This window comes from Ornithorhynchus anatinus, chromosome 6, assembly GCF_004115215.2.
Source record: "Ornithorhynchus anatinus isolate Pmale09 chromosome 6, mOrnAna1.pri.v4, whole genome shotgun sequence".
Taxonomy (NCBI): domain Eukaryota; kingdom Metazoa; phylum Chordata; class Mammalia; order Monotremata; family Ornithorhynchidae; genus Ornithorhynchus; species Ornithorhynchus anatinus.
Genome location: NC_041733.1, coordinates 34,723,644 through 34,740,279, shown reverse-complemented (window position 1 = coordinate 34,740,279; position 16,636 = coordinate 34,723,644). Strand labels below are relative to the sequence as shown.

The 16,636-nt window shown below is 38.9% G+C and overlaps 1 protein-coding gene across 1 annotated transcript in view; it reads left to right on the top strand.

The window, feature by feature from the left end:
• Positions 1–11,972, top strand: part of ATP11C (ATPase phospholipid transporting 11C) — a 123,922-nt gene extending 111,950 nt beyond the window's left edge. The window contains 5 exon segments of the mRNA XM_029067502.2: positions 2,619–2,646; positions 2,649–2,683; positions 3,801–3,904; positions 5,736–5,889; positions 11,233–11,972. Coding sequence (XP_028923335.1) covers positions 2,619–2,646; positions 2,649–2,683; positions 3,801–3,904; positions 5,736–5,889; positions 11,233–11,556 — 645 coding nt within the window. The 3' untranslated portion in view covers positions 11,557–11,972.
• The last annotated feature ends 4,664 nt before the right edge of the window (positions 11,973–16,636 follow it).

Here is a 16,636-nt window from a genome sequence, read left to right as displayed (position 1 = left end):
CGGTGTCCCCAGTGAGTATGGGGTGCCTGTTGTGCAAAACACTGCTCTGGGGATATATACAAAGATGTAATCCTTGCCTTCAGAGCGCCTCCAGTGAAACTGGGGAAGAAGTTGTCTATAAATTGAAGAATATTATATCATAATTAAGACTAAGAAGTAAATCTGCAAAATAGACACAAGTGAATAATAATGATAATTGTGTCATTTGTTAATTGCTATGTGCCAAGCACTGTACTAAGTGCTGGGGTAGGTACAAGATAATCAGGACCCACATGGAGCTTACATCTTAAAAAAGAGGGAGAACAAGTATTGAATCTTCATTTTGTAGATGAGGGAATTGAGACACAGAGAAGTTAAGAGATTTACCCAAGATCACACAGCAGGTATGTGGCAGATTCCACATTAGAACCCAGATCCACTGACTCCCAGGCCCATGCTCTTTCCTTTAGGCCACGCTACTTCCCATAAGCAGTATTGCTGCTTCCCAGAAATACATAAGTTTTGAGCCCCATGTGTGACACTGACTGTATCCAACCTGATTCCCTTGTATGTACCCCAGTGCTTAGAACAGTCCCTGGTACATAGTAAGTGCTTAGCAAGTATCATCAGAAAAAAAAAAAGCCCATCAACCAGCAGATCAGTTCATGAATAACGAACAGGCTTTTGGATTGGTGTGACCAGGAAAATCAGATGAAGCCATTTGGCTTCTTGAATCTCCTATCGGTTCCACCTTCACAACGTCGGTAAAATCCGCCCTTTCCTCTCCATCCAAACTGCTACCGTGTTAATATAATCATGCATCCTGTCTCACCTAGAATACTGCATCAACCTCCTTGCTGACCTTCCCATCCTCTTGCCTATTCCCACTCCAGTCCATATTTCACTCTGCTGCCTGGATCATCTCTCTAAAGAAACGTTCAGGATATGTCACCACCCTCCTCAAAAATCTCCAGTGGTTTCCTATCCACTTCCATATCAAACAAAAACTCTTCACCATTGACTTTAAAGCACTCCATTACCTCACCCCCACCTACCTCACCTCCCTTCTCTCCTTCTACAACCCAGACCGCACACTTGGCTCCTCTGGTGCTAACCTTCTCGCTCTGCCTCGATCTTGCCCTTCTCGCCGCCAACCCCTGACCCACATCCCACTCTGGCCTGGAACACCTTCCCTTCTCAAATCCTCCAGACAATTACTTTCCCCACCTTCAAAGCCTTACTGAAAGCACTTCCAAGGGGCCTTCCCAGACTAAGCTCCACTTTTTTCCTCATCTCCCACTCCCTGTGTCACCCTGCTTTGCTCCCTTGACTCTTCCCCCTCCAGCCCCACGGCACTTTATATATCTGTAATTTTATTTATTTGTATTGATGTCTGTCTTCCCCCTCTTCCCCAAGACTGTGAGCTCATTTTGGGCAGAGATTGTCACTCTTCATTGTTGTATTGTACTTTCCCAAGCACTTAGCACAGAGCTCTGCACAGAGTAAGTGCTTAATAAATACATTTGAATCAATGATTAGCATATTCTGGCCCCTGTCTACAAAAATAATATGTGTACTATTGTAAAAAAATAAGAAAATATTTTATTTTGCCTATAATCCACCACTTCGTGGACACTCACTTGAACCATTTAGAAACCTGAAGTTTTTTACTATGGCTTTCCAATCTCTGAATTTAAGCCCCACTTTTTTCTTTAATTGTGAAATACTTCAAATTAAACTGATATATGCATGATAAAATAGTATTTCACCATAAATATTATATATTTTTATATTTCACTATATATTTCAAGTCAGGATAAAAAAAAGAGTATCCCTTAATTGGACTGGGATATTTTTTATGTGACAGGGATATCCATGAACATGCCTAATAAATTTGAATGAGGTTCATATGCCTTGGTAATCTGTTTTGTTAAATTTCTATAAATGCGAGACCTGCTTTCAGCAAGTAATCACAATACCTAGTTACTACTGAGTGCTTTTGTGCTTCAATAAACTCTTTTTTGGGAGGGATCTTTTAAAACTTTTACATTTCACTTTGTGTTTTAATATTATGCATGCAGATCTCGACAGCATTGGGTAAGCATCTGTGCCATTCCTTACCATTATTTGGATTTATTCTCCATCCCTGCTCTTCTTTTTTCATGCATATATGAAGTCATAGCATCTCCAAACAAAAAGTAGATTGTAACCTGCAGATGTAAAATTCACACAATTCTCCATGTAAAACTTTCATTGTAAACCATATTTACTATGGTGTTTCTGCATTTTAGTGGGAATCTCATTCTAAAATCCTAGTGATCCAAGTGATTTGTGCTTCTGATGAATATAACTGTTGAGAGAGAAACGTTTTTCTGTCTCAACCACACTGATGTATGAATTATGCTATTGAAGTCCTGGAGACTAATTTTGCAAAATCAGATGTGAATTAAGTGAATTTGAAAATGTAGGTTAATTCTTAAAGTTCAAAGCATGGTCTAATTTAGGTTCTGTGACTCAGATTTTTCCCTAAAACCTCAAGCAGAAACCCAGTACTCAGAATAGAAATTGCTCTGAAACCTGATTTTTTCAGTAAGAGAATGAAAAAAATATGGTATGATAAATTGTTGAACTTTTTTCAGGTATTTGGAAACTGGACTTTTGGAACATTATCTTTACCATTTTAGTGTTCACCGTAACGCTAAAGGTTAGATTTTTTATGTTGAAATAGTAAATATTAAATCATTGATCTTAGTACATTCAACAGCACAGTCTTATGAAGCCAATCATTTTCTGCAAGCTTTCCCAGAGACACCAGAGAGGCCATATGGTTTGACCAAGACCAGGATTAAGTTAGTACTAAAACCAAGTAGTGGTCACTTGTCTTCTGTTTTCCTGTCCAGACACCCACTACTCCCATGCTTTCAAAACAACTGGAACCTCAATTCTCAGACCTCCGTCTAAAGATCCATTTGATATGAGCTGGGTAGTACAAAATTTTTGCTCCCTGGGAGCTTAGAAAATCGGTCACGGTAGCAAAATCTTGATTCCATTTGATAGAGTTTCCAGGGCATTTTGATTTCTAGTTTGGTTATTAAAACTCTCCCAAGCTGTCCTTTGGGCTTCTATATAAAGGGTTCTAAAAGCGGTTAGGAAAAACCAGCGTGCATTGTCCCGTTTAAAATAAACAGTTTTGCAGTCAGTACAGTCAGTTCTCCAAAATCTAGGGGTTGTGTTCTCAAAGAAATTCACATTAAGGAAAACTTGAGAAAAACAGTGTAAATTACCCGTGACCAATGTGCATGGTCTCTTCCAACACCACATCCACGTTCTGTTCAGTAAAGATGCGTGGAAAGTTGGTGGATAGAATGCTCCTGGATTCCCCAACTGTGTTCTTGCCAAAGCACTTGGTGAAAAGCGCACATTCTAGGGGAAATGGTGATATTGAGGTCCCAAATTAGTATACCCAAAGGGTGGTTTGGCAACTCTCTGGAGTGCCCAGAGAATTTCGGGCAACACCATCTAGGCCGTCTTTTATTTGTGTTTACACAAGTGGCTACATGTCTGGAAGTGTGCCCTGCCTATCTCAAGTCAGATCGGAGATGATGGCAAGGGGTCACAGGAGCTCTGCCACACACAGTCTGGGAGCCTGTTTGTCCTCTTCCATTCTTCCTTCTTGTTCCCTGTCTTCTCTTCTTTCTGGGCTTTTGGGGTAACTTGGTGGCGGTGTACTTAAATAAGACCGATTCCTCTACTTTGCGAGGATACCAGTCAGCAAAGTTCTGCAGTTGTTGCATCTGTGTTGTTGTTTTTTATCTTTTCAGCTTGCATTGGATACTCGATTCTGGACGTGGATGAATCACTTTGTGATTTGGGGTTCTTTAGTCTTTTATGTATTTTTCTCATTCTTTTGGGGAGGAATTATTTGGTAAGTATTCGGACATTCATAAATATGCACAATATTGTACTTCATTTTTCTCCGCAGTGGAACAAATACTTCATTGAATAAAAATGCTTATTTTATGAGTTACATGACAAAAGAAAGCTCCACAAATCAATTAATACTTTTTACTTTGAAGCTTATTTACATCAGAACAGTAATGTAAATTTCTCAGGACTCTTGAGTAGCACTTTTCTCCTCCTTATTCCCCCTCATTTGACTTTTCCCCAGTCTTTGCACAGTTCTAGCTCCAGAACACAGTGTAGCCCCAAAACTGTGTTTTTACTGTGACTCTGCTTACAGAAAGCCCTGAGTCAGCATCTATCCCCTACATGTAGGAAAAAACAGCCTGAAGTCCATGTGGCCTGAAGAACAGTGGAGGAGGTGGGAGAGGAATCATTTTGTCCCTCTCAGTCTGCAAAAGGGTTATCCTCCATTTGCATCACCGTCATTTGTGACACATAGCCTTTTTTGTGGCTTAACAGAGCGTGTTTATGGTGATGGAATGGGGGGAAGCTTTCCTTGGCAGTATGTAAATTGACATGGGTTCTAAATTGATGGTTATTTTCTCAGCCACTTTTATGCTGAAGGTGCAGATTCACAGTTGTGAACAAAATGTAAAGTCACCATATTTTTTTAAAGGCTTGAGAGCAAAAGCTAAACGTGTTTTTGGCCAGAATGCATAATTTGTATAAATTCTCAAGTTCTGACAAATATGGTGCTTTTAATAAATCTGGAAAATGAGAGTAAGTAGAACAAGAAATGCATATTGTTGGCAGGTTTATATAATTATCAGATCCCTTTGAACACCTTTGTAGGTAGTAGAGAACTCGAGACCTTAAGGAAGGTGGTGGTTGTTTTTTTTATTTACAGAGAACAAAATTAAAGTTGGACTAAACACTAACAGTTTGACTAAAAAGTGAATAACATTAACTTTTAACAGTGCCTAAGTTGTAATTTTCACTGAGAGTACCAAATAAGAGGTTGTACAACAATTCGTTGAAAGTGTTGTTTAACAATTTCAAAATATTGAAATGTTACTGACAAATAAAACAAGGACCTAGTTATTCTGCAGTCTCCATTTCTTATCAATTAAAAATGGTATAAATTTAAAAGTATCCTTTTAATGCTATGATACTATGTCTAGGAATTTTATTTTTTATTGTTTTTAAATTGAACTATAAGAAGCACATGAATAGTCTGTTGCATTATGCTAAGATTTGAATAATAAATGTAGGGAGGACATATGAGTATCAGTGAGCCAGTAGACAGCACTGATGTGAAACTTTAGCATTCTAGCTCATATTAATATCTGTGGACCAAATTCTAAGCTCAAAGAGTGATATACACCTCCTCCCTCTGATGAGGCAGTGAGAGATGTGAGCTCTTGAGCATAATATCAAAATTGTATCTGTCATTTTATATTGCTTTTCACCTTTTACCTCAAGTGTGTTCATAGTAGTGAGAGATATTAAATACAGAAATTCTCTGAAACTAAGGATTTTCCCCTTGTTTTGGAAGCCTAATTAAAAATGGTCAGTTCAAAAAACAATGTTAAGTAATTGCCAAAAATACTCTAGGGTAATCCAAAATTTGGAAACAGATAATTGAATGGAATCAAGTCATTCAATTTAATTTTCTAATCATAGAATTGTAACTAATAACTGCTTTCAGAAGATTCTTAATAAGATGATATTGGTGTATATAATGGTATGGTATTATTTATGTTAATATGTGAAAGAAGTGTCATGATTTTTTTAAACTTATTTAGATTGGGTTTTTCATTCCAAATATACTTGGATATTTTTCCCCTCTCCAGGCCTTTTCTCAAGCAACAGAGAATGTATTTTGTATTTGCTCACATGCTGACTTCAGTATCGACATGGCTGGCAATAATTCTTCTGATATTATCAGTTCTTTCCCTGAGGTTCTTTCTGATAGTTGTAAAAAATGTAAAAAGAAGAAGTGCCAGGGTAAGAAATAAGCTCATTTATATTTGTTTTGAAAATGTAATCTGATTTCTGCCATGAATTAAAAACTTTCATTGTAGAACTGCCCAATTACAGCATGTTAAACCCCTCCCTATAGGTTCATCATTTCATTTCCACTTCTTAAAAAAGTATTTTTAAAACTGCGATCCTCCTGACTGTGGTAAGTAGATTCATTAACAATTTTACCATTTAGCCTTTGCATTCATATGGAGCATCTTCTCTTTTCCATATGAAATCTATAAATCCTTTACCTTGCATATCACTTTCAAGGTTTTAGTGTTGTTGCTTGCATAAAGTTAATTTGTTGTTTAGAGTTGATTTGATGACCTCTATGGTCATCTGTCATATTGACAATAGCCTGTATATGTCTTCACTTCTTTTCCACCCCTACCCCCCCATTCCTTTCTCCTCTCCACAAAAAGAAATCAATCTCTGATATTTATTGAGTGCTTACTGTGTGCGGAGCACTGTATTAAGCGCTTGGGAGGATGCAATACAACAAAGTTGGTAGACACTATCTCTGCCCACCAGAAGCATACAGTCTAGAGGGGAAGACAGACACTTAAAATAAATTACAGCTAGGGGAAATGTCATACATAAGTGCTGTGGGGCTCAGGGTGGGGTAAATATCAAGTGCTTAGAGGGTACAGATCCAAGGTCATAGGTGACAGAGAAGGGAGTATGAAGGTGGGGCTGGGGGGGAATGAGGATTTTAGTTCAGGGAAGACCTCTTAAAAGAGATATGATTTTAGGAGGGCTTTGAAGGTAGTGAGAGTGGCGGTGTGTCGCTTATGAAAGAGGAGGGAGTTCCAGACCAGAGGGAGGATGTGGGCAAGGCATTAAAGGAATAAAATATGCAGGATGGATTAAGGCCAGAGGCAAATCTGAAGGAGTAGAGTGGGCAAAGAGCTGAAGCAAGAAAGGGGTTTATGACTGAGAAGGAATTAAGATTATAATAATGTTGGTATTTGTTAAGCGCTTACTATGTGCAGAGCACTGTTCTAAGCGCTGGGGTAGATACAGGGTCATCAGGTTGTCCCACGTGAGGCTCACAGTTAATCCCCATTTTACAAATGAGGTAACTGAGGCACAGAGAAGTTAGGTGACTTGCCCACAGTCACACAGCTGACAAGTGGCAGATTATAGATCACGTAGAATCAGAAATGACACAACTGTAAATGGAGTTAGAGCAACTGATTTTCAAACATGCTGTTAGGTTGAAAATTGTCATAACTACCATCTACAGCCCTAGAAAAACTAGGAGTAGCATCGTTACCCCAGCTAACTGAACTCTGTTTCAGTTCCTGCGTACCTCGGAAACCTACTTTTTTTTTCCTTAGCTCCTGAGCTATGAGAGTTAATGGCAATTTTTAGCATTATATGCATTGGGGCTTGTTGACCACACATGAATCAGAGTGTCTTTCTGAGATGGATTCCAGCTAAAAATGGGTCAGGCAGATTTTCTTGAAGTAGAATGAAAATCATATCACAATAAGAAATTTTTTTTAGGACAAAGAGATTGCTCTAGGTTTTTTTTTCTATGCTATTTTAGCTTCATTATTTTGAATTAAATCCTGGTGCTTCAAATTAAAAAGACACATATAATACAATTTTATATACACTGATTGAAAATAGAAACTCATCTTGTAGCCTTAACTAAATGACCTGTCCCTTAAAGTTAAAATTTAAACTAAGAAAATCAAAATATTTTAAAGTGTGACCTCACCCTTACCAAACCTAATTATACACACTGCTGAAATTGTGTCAGCTATTATGTATACTATTTAGCAAAGAAAAGTATGCAAATCTAACAGCAGCAGGAATTCTGATTGCAGGCTTGTGCCTGTTTATAGGCAGAAGAGTGTAGGGAATTTCACCAGGTTTTTGTTGTATGGTGAATTTTGTGTTATCCAGAAGCAGGCGTGGCCTAGTGACTAGAGCACGGGCCTCAGAGTCAGAAGGACCCTGAGTTCTAATCCCAGCTCTGCCACTTGTCTGCTCTGTGACCTTGGACAAGCCACTAACTTCTCAGCTACCTCATCCATAAAATAGGGATTAAAGACTGGGAGGTCCTCATTGGACATGGAGTGGGTCTAATATGATCTGCTTGTATCTACCCCAATGCTTACTTAGTACAGTGCCTGACACTTGTAATTGCTTAACAATACTAACGGAGTGGGAAGGGCGAGGAGGATGGGGAAGCCACAATTGGAAGCAGAATGGAGATTAGATTCTGGGTGGAGACCTAAATTTCTAAAATGACTTTGAAGAATTTCCTATTCATTTGATGGAATTTCTCCATCTTGCATGTTCTAAAAGCCACATTGACTGGTCAGTCTTCCAGATCCTGAGAGCACCCAAAGTGGGAACACTGGTTCCCCAATGGTTCTTGACCTTCTGTTGCCTGTAAAAAAAATGTGAAAGAGAAAAATGATGAGGCAAGGGCAGTACACAAGACACAAATACACAAAGGCCATTGGCAGCACGTTCTACTTAAGTTCACAATTGTTGACCGATGACTGGATGGAACCATTTAAAAAAAACACCAAAGTCCAAGAGGCCCCAAAATAAGGAGCCCCTGGACCACCACCCAAACATGGCTCATTGAATCTGCTCTTCGGTAGCTCTAGAACTAGAGTGCAGCCACGTACTTGGGCTTGAGGGAGTCATGTTAAAATTCTATAGGTATTTAACAAGGATGAAGAAGAAAGAAAACTTCATTATAGCAAGAGGACTCAGTGACACTATTGTACTGAATGGACTGTGGAATTATTTCTTGATTCCTATACAGCAACGCACAATCAGCACAGCACAATTCAGCGCAGCACAGCACAAGCACAATTCAGTGTTCTCTAACACCAGCCTGCTCTCTACCTCCATCTCTTTCGCCACTGACCCCTTGCCAACATCCTCCCTCTGGCCAGAAACTCCCTCCCTCTTCATATCTGAAAGTCTGCCTCACTTCCCACTTCATATCTGACAATCATTCTCCCACCCCACCTTCAAAACCTTCCTAAAATCCTATCTCCTCCAAGAGGCCTTCGCTGACTAAGCCCTTATTTTGCCTAACCACCCTTCCCTCTGTACTGCCTGTGCACTTGGCCCTAAGCACTTGAATGCTTACCCCAGCCCCACTGTGTTTATGCACATATCCTTATTCTGTACTATTTCCCCTACCCCTAATTTATTTCAATGTCTGTTTCTCCCCAAAGTCTGTAAGCTCCTTGTGGGCAGGGATTTTGTCTTCCAACTCTATTATATCAAACTCTCCTTAGTGCTTAGTACAATGTATATAATAATCATCATAATAAGTTATTATTTTATAATATATAAGATCTGGGGAGAGTGCGTTTAACAGAGTTGGAAGACAAAATCCCTGCCCACAAGGAACTGACAGTCTTCGGGGAGAAACAGACATTAAAGCAAATAATAAGTGCCATTGATTGATTAGTTGATAACAGTCGCCTTTTCCTCTTTCATCTTGCTTTGACGTCCTGACACATTTCTTTCTAGATTCTCACACACTGGACATTTGAGCTGTTCACTGTTCTTGGGAGGCAGGAAGTGACTGAACTTGTCTGTCCCTCCCCTAATAACAATTCAGGCTCTCCGAGGTTGCGTGATTAGTGATTCAATCAGCTAATCGTGTATATTGAGTCCTTACTGTGTGTGGAGCACTGTACTAAGCACTTGGGATTGGTACAATACCAACAGAGTTGGTTAGACACATTCCCTGCCCACAACGAGCTCACAGATTTGTTTGACAACACTGTCCCTCTACTATGATTTGCCATTCTGTTGTCAACAGTATTTATTGGCAAGTATACTGTGTGCAGATCATTGTACTATGTGTTCTGCATTTTCTCAGTTCTCAAAGCAGATTAAAAAAAACCTGAAGTAGTGAATATGTGTCCTAATGCACTTATTTCTTTTGCCAGGTAATTTGGAATACCAGTTTCAGGGAAAAGAGGAACAAAGATTGTATTGGGCCAACCTAGGAAGGCTCTGCCTTTCTCTCTAGCTGAGACCTCATTTTGGAAGGAATAATAATTTATATTTAAGCATGCTTACTATGTGATAGTAGATAGATGGGGTAGATACAAGACAGTAATCTCTGTCTCACATGGGGCTCACAGTCTGAAGTAGGAGGAAATAGGATTTAATCCCCATTTTATAGATGAGGCAGCTTAGTTACAGAGAAGTTGAATAATTTGCCCAAGGTCACACAACAGATGTGGCGGAGCCTGGATTAGAACCCAGGTCCTCCGATTCCCATGCCCTTTACATTAGGCAGTGCTGTCTCTCAGTTAAAGAGATAATGATAAAACAGATTCCTCCACTTTCCAAAGAGCCTCTGTTCACAACAACACACATAACTCATTCATTCATTCATTCAATAGTATTTATTGAGCGCTTACTATGTGCAGAGCACTGTACTAAGCGCTTGGGATGAACAAGTCGGCAACAGATAGAGACAGTCCCTGCCGTTTGACGGGCTTACAGTCTAATCGGGGGAGACGGACAGACGAGAACAATGGCACTAAACAGCGTCAAGGGAAGAACATCTCGTAAAAACAATGGCAACTAAATAGAATCAAGGCGATGTACATTCATTAACAAAATAAATAGGGTAACGAAAATATATACAGTTGAGCTGAGCGGACGAGTACAGTGCTGTGGGATGGGAAGGGAGAGGTGGAGGAGCAGAGGGAAAAGGGGAAAATGAGGCTTTAGCTGCGGAGAGGTAAAGGGGGGATGGCAGAGGGAGTAGAGGGGGAAGAGGAGCTCAGTCTGGGAAGGCCTCTTGGAGGAGGTGATTTTTAAGTAAGGTTTTGAAGAGGGAAAGAGAATCAGTTTGGCGGAGGTGAGGAGGGAGGGCGTTCCAGGACCGCGGAGGACGTGACCCAGGGTCGACGGCGGATAGGCGAAACCGAGGACGGTGAGGAGTGGGCAGCAGAGGAGCGGAGCATGCGGAGTGGGCGGTAGAAAGAGAGAAGGGAGGAGAGGTAGGAAGGGGCAAGGTGATGGTGATGGGATCCAAACTCCCTTTTGGATAGTTGCATTTCCCTTTTTTTTCTTAAGGAAACAAGGGACCTTCTACCCAGTGACTATCTAAGTGGGTTTTCGAATGTAAGGTGATGTCTGGGCAGGATATAGCTTGCCTAGTGGAAAGGTGGGGTAGAGGCAGGAATGAGGGAAAGAGGAAATTATGGAAAAAAAGGCAGAGTTGAAATCCTTGGATGGGTTTTTAATGGGATTCTATACATATCAGGCATGTTTACCCCCTCTCCAATAAGATGTCTTCTTCTTTATTTTCCCCTCTAGGTAGGCCAGTCAGTGAGGGTAGCTCCAAGCACCCTGGATAATATTTCCATCAAACCTATTCCCAAGTGCCTAGATGGAGCTATAGCAAAGGAAGCTTCAAGTCCAGGGAGTTATGCCCGAATTCTCCTTCAGCTTGTCGTCGGGCCCGCGGTTCTCAGGAACTGGCAGGGCCGTGTCTCCTATCATGGGTCCCCTCATCACTTGGCTCTTCCTCCAAATGTGACAGCTTACCTTGAAGCCATGCTTTATGAGCACTTTGGTGAGCTGGACCAACAGCGTTTATTGGAAGTGTACCTGGAAGTGAATAAAGTTTTGGATGGCTGATAGAATTGGTAATCTTGTCGATAGGAGTCATTAGCCACATACTGTCCAGGAGTCTTGCCATCTAGAGTCACTCAAGACAATGGCAGCATCTACTGCCTTTACGAAACTCCTTCCTATTGCCTACAAGTCCTAAATCCCCGGATAATTATCAACAGGAATAAAATTTCAAGTTATTACATTGATTGTTTTGTGTCGTTTTCTCTGAAGGGTGCAGTGAATCAGAGATCTCGAGAAAACGAAACTGATTCATTCTGTGGTCGTCATCTCAATTCCCTACGTCTCCCAAACTTTTCCACTTCTCCCTCAACTTTGTATTTTAGTTGCTTTCTCTCCCTGAATGCTTCCTTCTTCTCTAAGCCTGCCAGCTCTGAGAAACTGTCCGTTGCATCCGAGAATAAATTTATAATGAGAAAAGGCCTCTTGTGCTGTATGTGGCTTCACTGATAGTTCTCTTAGAATGTACGATTCACTACCCAGTTTTATGGAGCAAAATTATGGAACATTCTTTCAAAAATGTCTATTTATGTCGAGGCAACACGATGCAGTGTAGAAGGAACAGTTGAAACCAGGTGCCTAGTATCGGACAAAGCATGAGAGTCATAACATGAGTTTTCCTTAAACGTGTTAGTCAAGAGTGAAGCCCCCATGTTCTAGAAGAATTGACAATATATTCCACTCTGGGACTAATCCAGAAGTACTTTAACTTCATTTCCCATAACTTGATGAGGACATTTTTCATCTCTGAGGTGAGTGTTCAACCTCCCTCTCCTCCCATTCACATTTTATATTGATTTTCAAAAATTCAGAATACTCTCAGTATTTCTCAGCTTAAAAAAACGTCAGAGTATTCAGGTCACTGCCCTGTCCCCAAATTGGCATACTGAAAAATCCTCAGCACTGTAAAGAAAGGGTGAGGCTTGGGGGGAGAGGGCATACATGGACAAGGAAATAACTTGCCACGACCGTATGTTTATGCCAGGGAAGAAAAGTTGGTTAGGGAATGCTTACCATCAGGGAGGGAGGGGTGCAAAGTTGTCTAAGAAATAGACATTTACACTTCCAAAACAATGTTGGGCTCATAGTTCACCTGATTGAGGTCTCAAAGAGATCTTGGCTCTGCTAATATGGTGTTTTAGATAAAACCAGTGGATTCATGATTAATGCTACAGAATTGCAAATGTAGAACTACTCCAGTGGTTGCAAAGTAATGTGAAATATAATATGTTTTAGATCCTTTTTTTCTTCTTAGTAGTTAGCGTCTCGAGTTTGTAGAGTTCATTATTTTCACTTAACATTTCCTTAACATTTCTTTCCTAAACAGTATTTTACTGTCGTTATAACCCAGTTTACTTGTTCCTATTTGGTGTGGATATAGTCTAGGAATTACCTTATTTTGGTTCTTTTTAGTTAGAAGTTGCAGAACAAACTTCACATCATTTTGATGAACAATTTTAGGGATGGGAGGTCAACTTAAATTTTTCTGATTCTTTAAAATTTAAAACCCATCTGATTCAAATTTACTTTCTAATAATAATAATAAGGATGATTTGTGCTTTTTATATATCAAGCACTGTTCCAAGCACTGAGGTAGATTGAAGTTGGGAACTCATGTACCAACTCTGTACTCTCCTAACACTTAGTAGGGTGCTTTGCACACTGTAAGCACTCAGTAAGCGCCATTGATTGATTGACACAAGTTGATCAGATTAGACACAATCCCTACCCCAAATGAGGCAATTAGATCACAAGTTTTCTGCGTGAAGTCCAACTTTAAATATGAAATGAATATTGCATTTTCAAAATTGAGGCTATTTTTTACCTATTATCTAGGTGTTTTTCTATATTTTTACCCAAGTTTTACCCATAGAACACGTAGCCCCATATGCACTTGAGTTAGATAATAAAGATTTGTTCTGTGGCTCATCAGACTGAAAGGCTTTTAGGATGAAGGGTTAATAGAGAGTGTGGTATAGAGTAGCAAATCTGATTAAAGAACAACTGAATCAAGAAGTATATTTTATATGTAGATTGATGTGTTCAAAATTGTAATTGATTCATTCCTTCCCCATTCTTCACCTGCAATTTTGGTTTCGTTTTCCAGTCCATGTTCATTAGGTCTGGAACATATATGTAATGTTCCCTACAATCTTTACTGTCACAGGATACCTATTACTACTAAAAGTCATCATATTCCCTCATGTGCTTTCCTTTGGCTGTGAAGACGGGTGTAGTATTTAGAGCCAAAAAAAAAACTAAGAATATACGTTTTATTTTATACCCAAGGCATTAGGGAACAAGCCTAATTTAAGCTTGAGAGTCCCAGGACGCAGGTCAGAGTTCTGGGCCATTTGAGTCTAACATTAACATTGAAAACTCAGAGTAGGAAATTTAGACCCATATGTTACCTATAAAAGGAAAAAGTCAGGGGTTTACCAAGCAGTAAATATAACTCTTTTCATGGTGTCTGGTTTCAGGTGATGTGTTAGGCAGCTTTGTAAAGAATCGGAAAACATACATCAGAGAGAGAGAGAGAGACTTGTCAGGAGTGGCATTCACTGTACTCTTACAAATCCTGAACTAGTGGAGAGAGTGTTATCAAAACCAGCAAAATCATGTGACCTTGATTATCCTAGCATTTTTCAGGATTTATTTTTGTGAAGAGTACAAACTCTAAAACTGGAAAAATGGGTCATTTTCCCTCTTTACAATCCGAAGGTAACTAGAAGCCTCACCGATTTACCATGGTTATCCAAACAGACGAAAGGGGCCCAACTAAAAATAGGTAAAGGATAGTAGATTGATGGTAGGGCAGCTGTAAAATGCAGCATTCTGGCCAATGCACTGAGATTAAGTAATCTCCAGATTGGTTAATAAACTGGTAGCTATGGGCTTGATTTTGCTCAACAATGTTTTTTTTAAGTGTATTAATTTTAAAACTACCATTTTACCAAGGAGGTTTGAATTTCACTATAGAATTTTTATAAATCAAAAAAAAATCACAAAATGTCAAAAGTAGGGAAAGCAAGAGTTTGCACGGAAAATGAATATTCAAGTTTCTGATTCAGTTTCTGTTTCAGAAATATAGTTTGTCCTTAAAGCCTGCTTGCCTTACTGGACTTCTAATTCTCAATTGTTATTTTTTTTTCCAGTGTGTAAGATTTGAATGTATACTTATATTACTTTCCTTTCTACATTTCTCTTTCTCTTTTTTTCTACTCCAATTCTCACCTTTTGTGCAATTGTGAACAAGGTAACGAAAGGCCTTCCTTCCTCAGGAACATCTACTATCTTCATGCTTTCTCAAACTTCCAGCAATCACAGTTTCTCTTGGAGTGAATAAGGTGATTTTTTTCTTAATGCACACCCCCTAGCATTTACATTGGTTTTTTTGGTGTTTTGTTTCTGCTAATGAAAAATTGTTTTGGCAGGTTCATTTTTACATCTCTGTCCATGTATAATTTGTCATCCATTTTTCTTCCTTTTTTTAAATTTTTTGGGGGGAGTGTTTACATTTTACATGATCTCTTTGGGAAGAAGTAGTTTTCAACGATTTATATTAACTAGCAGGAGAGTTGATCGGGTGTTACATTGGTAGCATCCAAGATGGGTAGATAGTAGGCTTCTTTTTAGGTATTTTTCCAAGTTTTTGTCATCTTGGCTTGCCAACTTATTAACTTCTACAATAAATAACTCCCTATATTCTAATGAGTCAAGAAATGCAGTCCACAAAGGAATTTAGTACTTTTGCAGAAAATGAGTGCAAATGCTTCCTGCTTTTCCACATTTCTTAGGCAGCGGTAAATAAGCCATATTTTTTACTCTAGCTAGTTATGTAGCTGAGAAAAGCAGTTTGGAACCTAGTTATTTGTATAATATATTAATGACGGTTTGCTTCAAGAAAGGATCTTTGGTTAAATGCTATCAGTGCATCAGAGAAAAAGTTTTAACTACTCACTAATTAAACACTTGTTTAATTCCACCATGTGCTCACTAATGTCATTTTTAGAGACCAATTTACTTTCTACTCTCTGTGCTAATAAAATGAGGGAAACATTCAAGTTTCTAACCAAGAAGAAAAAAATTATTCTTCCTCCTACCCCCCCCCCAAGCCCCATCAGTGGATTATGTTATTTTGATTATCCTTCAGGACATTTCACTTTGACAACACAAAGCTTGAAGAAACTTCCAGGATTTGATTTATACAAGTATCTTGTTGTGAACCACCAAATAGATTTTTAAGAATTCGAATGTTTTAAGTATTTTTGCCTCACTGTTACAGAAAAAGCTGAACTGTAGAAAGACATCTGATTCAATGTCGTCCAGACCTTCTGTCAGACCTCTTCTTTTACGAACATTCTCAGACGAGTCTAATATGTTTTAACAGGTACCAGGTACTAAAAAGTAGGATGGCTTTAGAGGAGAAGATTAATAACATTCCTAGAGGGCATTAATGTTTGTCTTCACATTATAAAGATGCAATAATTGGAATACATTTAAAATGATGTATAGTACTCACAGGGTATTGAAAAATTTCACAGGCACTTTCAGAATTTTATTCTAATGCAATTTGCCAAATAAGAACAAAACAAACCATATAATGATAACCAGGGACAATTTGGAATGGCAGTACCATTATTAATCATGCTAGTTAAATTGCTAGTCAAGAAATGCTAGTTGATATTTCCAATTGAACTTCAAATTTCCAAATTTTTTTATGTATTCCAAAATTGTATTAGCATCTATCAAATCAATTTAGCATTGCATGCACTTCTGATCGATATATCTGATTCCAGCTAAATGTGTTTGTCTTCATGTACTGTTTGTGTATTTACAGATGTACATCATATCTTGAATGTCGTTCTGAATGTCTTATTCAAACAATATACATAAATGTGTTGATTGATCCTAATCAAAGAAAGAGATTTAAAATGTCAAGTTTTATTCAAACTATCTCAGCTCTTTCGTGGTGAAACCTTTGCTAGCCATTCAGGGGGATAGGTACAAACTCCTACTCCAAGGCTTTTCCATACCCGAAGACAGCAGTTAGATTTTTTTTACAGAATAGCAGGGATTATTTGGA